The sequence below is a fragment of the Octodon degus genome, unplaced genomic scaffold (assembly GCF_000260255.1).
Source record: "Octodon degus isolate 3935 unplaced genomic scaffold, OctDeg1.0 scaffold00005, whole genome shotgun sequence".
Classification (NCBI taxonomy): Eukaryota; Metazoa; Chordata; class Mammalia; order Rodentia; family Octodontidae; genus Octodon; species Octodon degus.
In genome coordinates, this window is record NW_004524581.1 from 10,686,346 (window position 1) to 10,700,040 (window position 13,695).

At 54.6% G+C, this 13,695-nt stretch overlaps 1 protein-coding gene across 2 annotated transcripts in view; it reads left to right on the forward strand.

Moving 5' to 3' along the window:
• Positions 1-720: 720 nt before the first annotated feature.
• The window catches only part of Unc5b (unc-5 netrin receptor B), a 78,359-nt gene continuing 65,384 nt past the window's right edge, over positions 721-13,695 (forward strand). For both annotated transcript variants that reach the window (XM_023718477.1, XM_023718485.1), the window contains exon 1: positions 721-1,228. In XM_023718477.1, the coding sequence (XP_023574245.1) occupies positions 1,150-1,228 (79 nt within the window). In that variant the 5' untranslated portion in view covers positions 721-1,149. The remainder of the gene's footprint in view (positions 1,229-13,695) is intronic.

Genomic DNA, 13,695 nt, shown 5'->3' on the forward strand with positions numbered 1-13,695 from the left:
CTCAGCCTCCCAGAGGGCTTAGGGTGACAGGTGTGTGCTCCACCACACCTGGCTAAGCATTTACAGTTTTTCACAGGGCTTCACTGGGAGGTGGTAGAGCAGCTTCCTTTACACAGGAGGCATAGGAGGTGTAGGTCATCTGGGCTGGAGATGTCCGGGGTCAGCAACTTGGAAAACTGAGGTCAGGCACTGAAGTGGTCTCCTAGTAGAAAGTTCGGTGCTAAGGTCCTAAGAGGAGAGGTTCCTGAGAAAGGCTTTGGGTGACATCCAGATGAAGAAAGGGTGGTGGGTCTCATAATGTTGAAGTCGGGGAACATGTGTGGCTCTCTAGCTTTTCCTCCATCCCAGTGCCCTCCAGCACACTCCTACAGACACAGTGCCCTGTACCCAGCAGGCACACGCCACCCTGTGTCCTTTGCTACACTTCTTTTATGGGAAGACCATCGTATTTGGCTAGTATAAGCCCTACAAAGAGTCAGGGTCTTGAGTGTTTTTGTTCATCACTGTATTTCTAGTATCTAGAAGAGGGTTTGGCATAGTGTAGATCAAGATACATTTGTGGGAGCTGGATGTGCAGGCATATACCTGTAACTTCAGCAGGGAGGCTGAGGCAGGAGGATCACAGGTTTGAGTCCTGCATGGACAACTTAATGAGATCCTATCTGGAAATAAAAATGAAAAGACGAGGGCATTGTGGCTGGCGGCGGCGGCGGCGGCGGCGGCGGCGGCGGCCGGTAAGGGCGCCGTAGCCGCAGGGAGCGGCTGGGCGCGGAGAGGCGCGCACCCGAACTCGGACAGCGCGGCGCCGCTGTGAGCGCCACTGAGCGCACTCACCTCCGGTCGCGCAACTTCAGAGGCGGGGCGCAGGAGCACGGGGAGCGCTCGGAGTCCTGCAGCCCCCGGAGCGCAGAGTCCTGCAGCGCCGGAACCGAGCTCCAGAGAGGGCACCAGGCATCCACTGCGTTCCGAGCGCCGCGCGGCTCTCCGCGCAGCCTGGCTGTCGCCGCCCCCACGGAGGGCACGGGCTGGCGCGGCCGGGCGCCGGGGAGGACGGCGAGAAGGAGGCGGCGGCGGCGGAGACGGCGGCGGCGAGGCTGGGGCCAGGGAGAGAGCCCCGGGGGAGAGGCGCCCGAGCCCGGCCGCGGGAGCATGTGGGCCCCGAGCGGGGCGCGCGGCGCGCTGCTGCTGGCGTTGCTACTCTGCTGGGACCCGAGACTGAGCCAAGCAGGTAGGAAGCGCCCGGCCTGCGGGCAGGGGATGCGCGGACCCTGCGCCTCGCTGCTGCGCTCAACCCCGAAGTTGAGGTGGAGTCGTTGCGCGCCGGGAAAGCGGCAGGACGCCCAAGTTAGAAGGCAGATTTCTGCCCCACCAAAGTAGGTGATGGCGCCGCCGACTCGCTGGGGGCCCTGGCGGGGCGGGGTGAAGTAAGCCGGAAGCTTCTCCTCTGCGGGTGTCTTGAGTCGGGGTCTGAGCCTCTGCAAGGAGCCACCTCCAGCCGCCCCTTTGCTCCCGGCCTGCCCGGCGACAACAGCGCCAAGAACTGTCGCTCTCTGAGCCAGGTTTGCGCTCGTTCCTGTTCCCTCCAACTTCCTAGTTCGGTCCTGGCCAGCCCAGACTCCTGCGCGCCGCCCCAACCGCACTCTGCAGATGGGAGGAAGGGAGGGAGCGAGGGACCTGCGGAGCCCGCGAGGCGCCGGTCCTGCGCCGGCAGCTAGAGGCCGGGTTGCCCGGCTTCGGCTACCGATGGGGGAGGGGCTGGATCTCGCGCCCGCAGCTTTTCTGAGATCTTGATGCCCGAGGGTTGCAAGGTGTCTTGTTTTGTTTTTTAATTTCTAGGTGGTGTGTCTGTTGAAAGAAGGCGGGGTTATGTACTGCTCCAGCCTATTCCCTTTTAAATGGGTCACTGACATTCTCTGTCCGGGGATTGACCAGGTGCGCTGGCTTCTGTACATCTTTTGTGGGCCCAGGAAGGCCTTGAGGGGCTTGGTGGGCCCTTAATATATTAAGTGCCTAACCCGTCTCTTGCACCCTGGTTGTGTATGTCTCACTCGCTCTGTAGCTGGACCACACGTCTCTAAGTGAGCTATCTCCCTGCCCGAACCTAAGCAGACGAGCTAGCTGCTGCTGCGAGGCCACCCTGTGGGATGGGGGCAAAACGGGACATCCTGCGCGAATACCTCTCTCAGAATCCGGTAGGAAAACTGGTACAGAAAGTGAGCTGAAGACGACATAGCCGCCCCCTCCCGTCTTCCACAGCGATGTTGACATCCGCTCCCCCCCCCCCATAACCAAAGATCCTTCGCTCTGAAATTAATGATTCCCACGGCCAGGAGCAAGGGCTTGGCTTTAGCACATCCCCCACTTTTTATTTTTCCAAGTCCTGTGCTGTAAAGTTACAACACTCAATCATTTGATCCAAGTTAATTATGATTTGGGCAGACTCTGGTATTTAAAGCAGTGTTTTGAAGTTGGAAGGTAATGAGGGGAAAGAGGGGAGGTAAGCTGCTGAATGACCAGCCTTGTTTTAAAGGGTGCAGTTAGATGTGGGAAGTGCTGGGTTGGGGTGTTGGTTTCTGCTTTGAGGGTTTTTGAGGAGGTGATTGAAGGGTATGGTGAAGTCTCTGTAAATGCCACATGGGCAGGCTTGTGTCTCGCGATTTTGTACCAGTGGGGGCAGTGGAATCAGGAATAAATTCCAAGGTTAGTGAGGGTGGGGGACTCAGCTAGGAGAAAGACCCAACCGGTGGCCCTGGAGTTCTCTGGCTGGGTGGGCTGGGCCAGGAAGCCTGGAGGTGGCCTGCTTTTGCAATTTAACAAAGCATCCAACCCCCACATTCCCCAGAAGAAACCCCAGGCCCAGGACTTTGATGGATTTGGGCATGAACCAGTGCCCAGCCAGAAATGGCCTCTAATATCGGGCTTTGATTTCTCACTACCGAGCAGAAGCAGTGTTGGAATTGTGCTCATTACTTAGCACGGCAGGGGCTCCCTGCCCACCAGCCTGGAGATGGGCCCACTGGTGGGCTTGGCCCGAGCCTTCTCTTTGCCCAAATGTGCCGCCCTTAGAAATATGCCTTGGGGAAGAGAACGTGCCCCTTCCTCCCACACAGCCTTTCTTCTCCAGTGCCTGGGCACAGAGCAACTTTCTTTCAGAATTTTTGGATTTTTCCAATGGATCCAGTATGAGTCCCATTTCACCAGTGAGGAAAACCAAGGCCCAAGTACTGGCTTTGCTCAAATCTTGCTTTCACTTGACACCAAGCCAGACCTAATATGCTGGGCTCCTGTCCAGTAGCCGGGTGTTTCAGGCCACCCTGGACCCTTCAGTTGCTGCCCATCCTCTGCTCCAAGTCCTCTGTCAAGCTGAGGCAGGAGAGGGTCCCCTACCTGGAGCCTTCCTGGGGTGTTCAGACTCCTGTGGAGTGGGGGAGCACCTCTTTCCTCTTCTCCCCACCCCATCCCCAGAAAATGACAATGAGCTTCCTTTATAGCCCTGGGAATTTTTTTTAAGCCACAAAGTTTGATGATGGAGAAATCAAAACTAGTACCATAAAACCCCAGGCCCTTAAAAAGATGTCAGCAAGGGATTGGCAAAGGAGGCCCCTTCAAAAGCTCTGGCTGGCCCTGGGGATCCCTCCGCTTCCCCGCTCAGCCCTTCCTGGAGCTTTTAATGAGCCCTTCCTTGGTCTCTGACTGGGATGGTGGAGAAGGAACGGAGGTGTCGTGATAAGACTTCTTTTTCATTTTAAGGCGCAATTAAAATTGGTGTTTTCCTAGGATCTCTGCTTGGTGTTTGTGTGTGTGCCTGTGTGGTGTAGTGCCTTGTCCTCTTCTCCCTCCGCATGATAGCAAACACCCATCTCACTTAAATGGAAAATCAAGTATCTTAATGGGCTTTCTCATTAACATGAAAGTACCACTGCAGGGGAGGAATTTCTCTGTAATCTCTCTCTTCCAGATCTGTCCCCTCCCTGCTGCCCAGCAGAGAATTCTGTGGGACCAAACAATTCTGTTTCCAGTCCACTTATCTGACTACTGAAACTTTGAGACAGGTTTTTTCCACTTTCCCAAGGTCACTGGGACTTTGGTAAGAGTCTGGACATGGGCTCTGTCCTCATAAACTCCAAAAAGTCTGGTGCTGGGATGGAGGGGGAGATTTCAAGCTGAGATGCACGGCTGAAGATACGGTTGATGGTTGCTTTGATAGCCGGGCTAGATGGATTTGTAGCAGGGTGGGGAAAGTGGGTCAGTTTGCAAACCAGGAGAGAGCCAGGGAGGACAGAGGTCTGGAGTGACATCCTGAAACCTGGCTAGTGGCCAAAGGTGGTTCCACACCCCCAGCCCCACCTGGATCTCTTAGCAACTTCCCTGACCTGGAGAAGGGAAGATAGGTTGCAAGCTAAGCTCCCTTGGGCCGCAAGGGTGTTGTAGGGCTCTGTGCCCATTTGTGCATCTGGGGACAGAATGTTGTTACTTCTTGGCATCCCAAGCCTTTGGAAGCCCATGCAGCTGTGGCATTTGTCCTGGACTAAAGGTGTTGGGACCTTCTTCCTGGCTGGTGCCTGAGATAAACTTGGCCTCCCAGGCCCCCTTCACTGAGCTAGAGACTGCTTCTGAGGATTGTAGGCTGCCCAGGCCTTTGGAGATGGGCATGAGACAGACTGGATCCCTTCCATCCCAAGTCCTTGGAGAACCAAGTTAGTGATTCTGGAAGGAAGTACTGGAGGCTCTCTGGGCCTGCGGGCTACAGTATGGTCTTTTGAGCCTCAGAGCTGGATCAAGCTGGTGGCAGCTAGGCCCAGAGAAACTGCTGCCCTGTTCTTGCCCCCCTCTGGGGGTGGAGATGTTGCCGCCCAAGCCTGAGCTGGCGCTTTTGCTGGCCTTCTCCTTCTCACCAGTTTCCTTAACAGCTTCCACAAATGGAGTCATTAAAGCTGTGAAGGCAGGATGAAACCAAACAAGTGTGTTTTGTGCTTTTCTTTCTTTTTTTTAAGAAATAAATTAAAAATACAATAATTAGAATTATACAAGTAGGGGGCAGGGAGATGGCTCAGTGGAATAAGCGCTTCCCTGGCAAGTGCAAGGGCCTGAGTTCAACCCTGATTCTGAAAATTAAAAAAAAAAAAAATGTTTTTTTGGGCCGGGGAGATGGCTCAATAAAATAAGCACTTCCCTGGCAAGTGCAAAAAGGCCTGAGTTCAATCCCTGGTTCCACCAAAAAAAAAAAAAAAAAAAGATATATATAGAATTATACAAGTAGAGTGCCCTCTCTAGTGGGCCAGAAAGGAATGGTGCTTCCCACCCTGCTTGGCTTCTAGAGTTGAGGCTGGGGCACCACTTCCTGACCTCTTTGGGCCTGCCCAAAGAGCTGGGAATCTGGGAAACTCACCTATCTTCTCCCCCATACCCAAGGCGTGTTGGTGAACCCACCCACCCTGGGGTTTTGGGGCAAGGACTGGCATCCTGAACTAACTGTGGCCCTTCGCTGAGTTGGTGACCGGAGAGATCAGAACTCTAGCCCAGAGCAACCCCAGCCACCTCTCCTCCCCCTTGGCAGACAAGCCCAGGCAGCTCGCTAAGCCACAGGTCCCCCTGGCACTCCTTCCTCTGGACTCTTGGTCTTTGGTGATGCTAAGGGCTGTAGAGTACAGACAAGCGTAAATCAGTGCCCCCACCCTCTTTCCCCCTCTTTCTCCTCTCTAAAAGCACTGGGTTGCTAGAAGCACCCTTTTGGACAAAGCCTCCTGATTAGCATCTCTGTGGCTTGGGGGCAGGATTTAGCACTGCCTCCCTCACCTAGAGTCAGCCTGGGAGGTGGACCTGCTCCCCGCCCTCCCTTCTGTCCCCCTTTGTCCCCCTTTTCCCTCTCTTTCTTGCCACCTCCCTCCCCAGCCGAGCTAAATCAGTCTGCAGGAGCCCCAGGAGCTCCAACGCTACCCACCTCCCGCCTCATCTGTGAGTGCACAGCTCAGCGCAGCTCGCAGCTCGCAGCTCGCGAGCCCCTGCTTCTCACCTCCCAGAACAGGCTGCCCCCGGCGGGCACCTCACAACTTCCCTGGTGCCCCACGCTCACTTCGGGGAAAAGCAGTCTTGTGGTGTGAGCACACGTACCAAGGAGTGTTTGTGTAGGGGGATGTGTATTAGGAGGTGGGAGAGAAGGGTGGGTATTGCAACTCATGGGGATATTTTAAGTGTGCAGAAGCATGGGTTGTGTTGAGGTTTGTGGCTATTGTACGAGGATGTGTGTGTTTTGGGGTATGTGTGGGTGTGTGCATTGTCATCTGGCCCAGGTGGTGGTGTTTGTGTATAAATAGGTGCATGTAATGGGGCACAGTAAATCATCCCCAAGTCTGGGAAGCACCTGCTTTGTAACCTTCTGGGGATTCCTCCTCACTGGGACCCTGGATGATTGCGCTGTGCACTGAGGAGACCTAGGTTTGACCTGTATGCACCTGCCTGTGTAACACCTGTATGCACCCTGTAAGCAGGGTGTGGCTGGAATCCAGTCCTAGTTAGGAGGGCAGAAGGGCTTTTTCATGTTGAAGGTCATGGAACAGGTCGGCTTGAAGTGGGTCCCAGGGCTCTAGAGGGACCAGAACAGTAGATAGCCCTAGACGGGCCTGAACCTAGCTCAGCTGGGGCTGCTGCTCCCAGGTCAGAGGCCTGTGCTGAGCCTCCATGGTGCACTCCCATCTTACCCAGAGCCATGGGAGGGGCTGCAGATGGAAGTCTGCTCTGTGACTGAGGTCCATGTGCTACTTCTGCTTGGCTCCTTCAGGAGGGGAGCAGGGGTGGCTGAGGTATCCTCTGGACTCTGCTGGTGATGGGCCTCCTGATGGAGAGCAGCTCCCAGGCAGGCAGGGCAGGTGCCTGGAGACTCAAGTACACAAATGCATGTGTGCACACTCATGCACACACACACACACACACACACACACACACACACACACACACACACCCTGGCTCTGTTTCAGGATTCTCACAAGGGTTTCTTGGCCTTCCCACCTACAAGAAGGTCACATCCCTGCCAATGTGTGTGCTGCTGTACAGCCTATAGAGCCCCACTTTGTCCTGCAAGGGCCCTTGGTGAAGTGATTCCACTTGGGAAGCTGGGGAGGCTGGGTTGCTCTGGGCCCAGCCCTTAAGTCCATCACTGTGGGCTGCGCTGATGTGCACTCCAGAAATGTTAACTGACATTCCCAGAGTCTCAGAGGCAACTGGAAGGCAGCAGCCGGTGTGGGGAGGAGCAGAGCACAGCTGAGAGTGAAACTCCTGAGCCTTGAGCTTCCTGGTGGCAGTGCCCTGAGCCAGGCATGGCTCTTTTCTGTCTTTCCTAGAACATCCCTGGAGATGATGGGCTGGGGGCTGGCTGACTACCTGCGCCATGTGGGCATTGTATGTGTGGCCCTGCCAGTGTTCCAACTGGCTGCCAACTCAGGCAAGCACTGATCCTTGGGGAACCACCCCTGGCCCCATTGGTGCCCTCAGCATCCAGGCTCACTGAATGGGTGGCGTTGGGGCCCTAGCAGAGGGTGGGGATGAAGAGCACCTAGAGGAAGAAGCTCGGTGAACACCTGAGGCACTGGGAAGCCCCCTATGGGGAGGCCATGGTTCCTTGGCCATCACCCTCGAACCCCGGGCCCTGGGCACACACCTATCCACAGAGCCCAATGGAGGGTGGGGCAGGGCCAGGCCAGGCCAATTGGGGTTGCAAGGAGGTTGACATAGCCTCACTGATTTGGTCCCCTCAGGTGACTCACCTACCCGCTATTCCCCAGTTTCCTCATCTGTACAATGAGAGTGGCCATGACATCCTCATAGGATCCTTTGAGGCTCGGGTGAGCACTGTGAATATAGCCCTAGCACAGTGCCCAGAACACAGTGGCCACTGGGACTGTTGGGGTACACTTGGCTCATAGAAGCCTTGCCCGGCAGAGTCAGAGCTGTCTCCTCCAGGGGACTCGAGTGGTGGTGGCTGTGGGGGAGGCACGCAGCAAGGCTCAAGGCCTGCCGACCAGCAGTTTCCCTGCTCCGTGACCTTGGACCTGTACCTTTCCCTCTCTGAGTCAAGGTTGGTTGGTCTCTCTCACTGTCTGGAAATTTGGAGTCCAGGAGAGGTGAGAGGCTGACTGTTAATGGTGATGAGGTTTTCTGTTGGGTTCTATCTGAGGAGGTCCCAGCAGCCAGCAAGAGATAGAGGTAGCCGAGGCCCAGAACCACTCAAGTTTACAGAGGCCCCACTGGAAAGTCAATATATCGACTGGAGTGCCCTTGTGCACATTATGGGCAGAGAGTGGGGGGGTGGGGGAGAGAGAGAGAGAGAGAGAGAGAGAGAGAGAGACAGAGAGACAGAGACCGACAGACAGACGCGCGTGCGTACACACACACACACACACACATAGACTGAGAACTGTGTGTGTGTGTGTCTGTGTCTGTCTGTCTGTCTCTGCCTCTGCCTCTGCCTCTGTTTCAAGCTATAAATCACCCTTCAGGCCCTCAGTCTTCTTTCCTGTTCCCTCCATGTCTCCTGCCTTATAGACAGAGACCCAGGAGGCAGAGAAGGACCCACTCACTGACAAGGCAGCTTGGGTGTTAGACCCCCACCTCGGCACCTTCTGGATATCAGAAAGGTGGCCTATCCCTGCACATTTATTCACTGGGCATGTGCCAGCTCAGGGTGGTAGAGATGAGCAGAGCATTGGCCTGACCCTTGAAGAATTGATTGGCTCTGTGGGACTTTTTTAAACTATGAGCCACATGCCAGCCTGTGATGCTGGGGTCCAAGGGAGGGCGTGGTGGTACATCAGAGAGAAACCCGTTCAAAAACAACCCAAGATATACTCTCTGGGAGGGGTCCAGGCCTGTTGAGAGGACATGCTGTGTAGTCAGAATATTTGGGTTCAAATCCAAGTACCTGCCATCTGGCTGTGTGTCCTACAGCAAGTTGCTTATCCTCACTCAGCTTTGATTTCTTCATATGTGGAGTTTTGTAGCACCGATCTCATCAGATTGTTGTAGGGCTAAGTGCGATACTGCAGAAAAGTGCTTTGCACGTTCTGAAGTGCTCAGTAACAATCGCCATCATCATCGATGCTGGGTATTGCATGGCAGGACAGGAAGTGCCTGTGACGCCACTCTTGTGGGCCTGGGTGGTCAGGGAGGGATTCCTGGAGGAGAAAAGGGTGGATTGAGTAGTCTCTGAAGGATAAGCGGAGAAAGGGCGGTGGCGGGGGGCAAGTGCTCCTTGGAAATGACTTCCGGGGCCGGGGTCTCTTCTCAGTACCCAAAAGAACCTGAAGTTTTAGACTCAACAAAACTTGAGCCTTTTCAGGCCTGAGGCAGAGGGCCCCCCTTCTCTGCACCCCAGCTTCCCTCCCTGGAAGGGGCAGTGTGACTGAAGCCAGCACAGGCGTGGGGCTCCACCAGTTTCCAGTGCCTTCCTCCAGCCGAGGCCCACGCATCTGGCTGACCGGGCTGGGCCTTTAGTCTCTGAGCAAGAGAACAAGGGAACAGAGAGTTCCTGGTAGCAGCACCGCCATTGGTCAGAGAGCCAGGGAAAAAATCAGGAAGAGGAAGAGGCTGCTCGGCCCCTGGTGCCCACCCTGCCAGCCTGGCCCCACAGTGAGTGGAGCTTCTCCTGCTGCCATCCCTGGAGCCTGAAGCCCCTGAGGCCCCAAGTGGCGTCCGGAGACATTACCGGCATCAGGAGACAGAGCCAAAGGAAGGCAGCCCTGTAATGTGATCAGAGGCGCCCAGCCAGCCAGCCTGGGGCCGGGGCACCCATGGAGATGGCGGAGCTTACAAGAAGTGGAGTGGAAATTCCAGGAAAATTGTTCCTGGCCCTGCCCCTACCCCGCCTTTGGTCATTCTGGGTCAGGGTAGTGCAGAGGAAGTTGGAGACCAGAGGAACAGAGCCCTCTAGCATCCCTCCCTTGTCCGTGTCACATGCCAGGGTCCCTAGAGGCAGAGGCAGCAGGGGAAGGATGAACAGCAGAAGGGACACTGAGTAACTACGGAGGCTCGGTCTGATGTGCTCACTTGTGTGTCCTTGGCCCCAACCGGGTGCTCAGCACACACAGGATGCAAGATGTGGTTTGTCCCTGTCGTGTGTGAACTTGCTGATGCAGACAAGTAACCAAAGGATCAGGAGAGCCTCTTTCTCTTGCCGGGTCCCCTCCTGCTTTTCTGTTCCTCTTGCTGGCCGTGCTTGTTCTTGCTGCTTTTCTCTGAGCACTTACTATTACCGAGCAGAGCGGTAGTCAGAGCCCCTTCCCCAAGGTGGTGGAGCCACAGGAATGCATGCAGTTTTGCACGCCAGTGCCCTGGTGTAGGGAAAGCAGTGTGGTGTGGGCTACACGAGTGCACTTTGCACTGACCTGCGTGGCAGCCCAAGCAAGGCCCCTTTAAATGTTTGTTTCCTGTTCGCACGTCTAAGCCCACTGAACACTCCTAGTGGTCCAGAGAATGCCCCTTGCATGGACACAAGCATGCAGCCTGTGAGCAGGGAGCAGGCCAGGAGGGTACATCTGCAGGCAGGTGGCCAGGGGCTGACTCCAGGCCCCTACCCTCCATAAGCAACTGCCACCAGGTTCTTGGCAGGAGCCAGGCTTGGTGCAAGAGAGTGGATCTGGCCATGGGGCCTGGCTGCACAACACTCCTTGGCACCACGCTGCAGTGACGTTCACAGAGCATCCCTGGGAGATTACACATCCCCAGGCCCTTGGCTGAGGCAGCACGAAGCCTGGCCCAGCTTCTGCCTTTACAGCTGGGTGACCACTGGCCCCTGCCAGGCATCCCTGCCACAGGCTGATCTGGAATTTCTGCCTGGCAGCCCAGGACAGCCAGAGCTGGGCACTGTGCACCCTCCTGTAAAGTGGGATCCAGCCTCACATTTCCAGCTGGTCCATCCCTCTTCTGGACAGACTCCCATGCATGTATAACACATGTGGACACACACACATGCACAAGCTCATGCACATGCATGGAAGAAGGGGGGCCAGTAAAAGGCCTGAACTAAGAATTAGAAAGCCTGAACTCTAATCCTAGCTACTGAGCTCGTCTGCCGGAACTTGTCTGCTGGGAGGCATTGGACCAGTCTTTTGCCCTCTCTTATGCTTCTGTCCATATAAACAGGGTCTACCCTGGAATTACAAAGCCTTGGTTGGAGCTCTGGCTCCAGTGCTAGCTGCAAATCCCTGAGTCTGCACCTTGCTGTAAAGGAGGCCCCTGATTGGCTGGGTGGGAGAGTAAATCAGCTGGGTAAAGTGGGCAAAAGTCAGCTTTCTACCCTAGAAGGGAATCTGCCCACAACACATGGGCTCCCTGCCTCCTTCTTTCCCTCCTTTCAACTTGTCATGGGAAGTCCTGGACATATGACAGACAGGGCATCCCATGGGGTCCTGAGATTGCTCCTAGCTGTCCAGATCCATGTGAGACCTGGCTGTGGATGGTCAAGGAGACGACTTGGTAACTGTCTGGGGGCTTTCAGTGAGGACTAAGGGACTGAAAGCTTCAGCCCTAAAGCCAAGCCTGCCTGTGTGTGATGGGTAAATCACACACGTGCTCTGAGCCTCAACTTACCTATCAACCAAAGGAACAGGCAAAAGAGAATGCCAGGCAGCGCCAAGTGGGGAAGCCCCAGAGAGCTACTTTGGCCACTGTCCTCCCAAATCCTGCAAGGCTGTGATCTGTGACCCCAGGGGCTGTGCAGTGCCACCTAAGCATGGTGGCTGGGGACAGCGAGGAGAGATCTGCGCTCTGCGCTCTGTTTCCAGACTGGAACCTGCCCACTGTCTGCCGATGGCCAGGCCCTGGTCTCTCCCTGTGCCTGGTCAGCCATAGCTATAGAGCCAAATGACAGAAAGTTTGGGTCACTTCCCATCCCTCTCCGTGCCTCACTGCCTACCCAGCACTACAGAGCAGAGATGCCCGGGTGCCACGTCAGGGACGGTTAGTGTCAGCACCTGCTCCAAGGAGGGCTGGGCCAGAACACCATCTGCCACGCCTGCCGGAGGTGCTGTGAGCCTCAGCCAGTGATGCATTCTTAGAAATTGGGGCAGGCAGGATGGGCGGCTCAGCGTTCTCTCCTCTGCTCCCATCTTCTGCCAGCCCTGGGACAGACTTCATCCTCCACGTTGTGTGTGTATGTCCAGAGCCTGAGAGGGAAGGGCTGAGGAGGGCTGCGACCAGGTGGCCTCAAGGACTGCCTGCTTCCCTGCCACCAGGCTCAGAGACCCTCCCCCTGCCCCCCCCCCATACTGATGGCCAGTTGCAGTTTCTCTGCTGAGCCTGAAGGAGGTTAAGGAGAACCATGCACTTCCCCTACTTCCCCTACTTCTGGGAAGCAGGGGCAGGGTCCCTTTCCTGCCTACTTTTCCTCCTGTCTTCCCCTTCCCACTCCTGGTAACACTGCCCATGTATCATTAGTGTTTGGAATCCTCAACACCCAACGTGTAATCCTCTCTCCCCTCATTTGCCAGCGGTGTGCTGGTGGTGACTAGGTGATGTCGCTATTGTGGTCTCAGTTTCTTTATCTGAGAAATGAATACTGCTTTACATGGCCATCAAAGGACTGACTCATATCATTCTTGTGGAAGACAGAGAAAAGGTTCCATAACTGGCTGTGACCATTGGTGTCCGATTGTATTCTTTCTTTCATTTTAAAATAATACATCCCAGGGCTGCGGAGATAGCTTGGTGGTCTAAACACCTTCCTGGCAAGCGCAAGGACCCGGGTTTGATCCCTGGAACCCTGGGTGCACTGTGCTAGCTACAGAAACCAGGCGTGGTGGTGCACACCTGTAATCCTAGCACTGGGGAGGCTGAAACAGGAGGATCACTACAAGTCTGAGCTGCATAGCAAGATCCTGTACCCATAAATAATTTAAAAGATTTAAAAATTTTTAAATAAAAAATTCATCCTTATCAAACCTGATTTCTTTGAGGCATGCAAGTTTGATTCAAAATTAACCCATTAAGGATCTAAGCCAGATGGTGCAGGCCTATAATTTTCACACTCTGGAAGGGAAGCACAAGGATTGCAGGTTTAAGCCCAGTGTGAACTGCTTAGCGAGACCTTGTCTCAAAGTTGGGAAGGCTGGGGATGCAAAGGTTTTGGGTTTGATTCCAAGTACCCCCCACATAATTAACTCATTAACATTGATAATGTAGGCCAAATTTGTGTTGTACATCATTACTAATGAACTTAAGGAAACAAAATCATGATTTTTTCCCATAGAGACTGAAAACACTTTGGACAAAATCCAACACCTATTCATGGCATAAGCACTCGAGAAAATCGGAATTAAATGATTTATTTATCTTAGCACGATGAGAGTACATATAAATCTCCTAGTCCTCAAGGCAGAGTCTTGCTTATGAGGAAGACACTCCAGTCGTTTCCACTAAGATCAGTGGGGATAGGCCCCGTCTCTGCTACAGCCAGTAGCCAGCGCAGGTAAGCAGGAGAGATCAGCTAGAAGCCTCAGAAGGGTTAAAGAACAAGTAAAACCATCCCTACCAAGGAGGAAAACCTATGATGATGCTGTCAAGTACACTGTGTGGCATAGCATAGGAATTGGCAGATAGCTAACAGGAACTCCACAGTCAGACCCAACTTTGTATGAAAGTGTGGTACATGATGCAGGCAGTTTCTCAAATCATTGGGATAAAGGCAGACTTTTTTTTTTTTTTTTT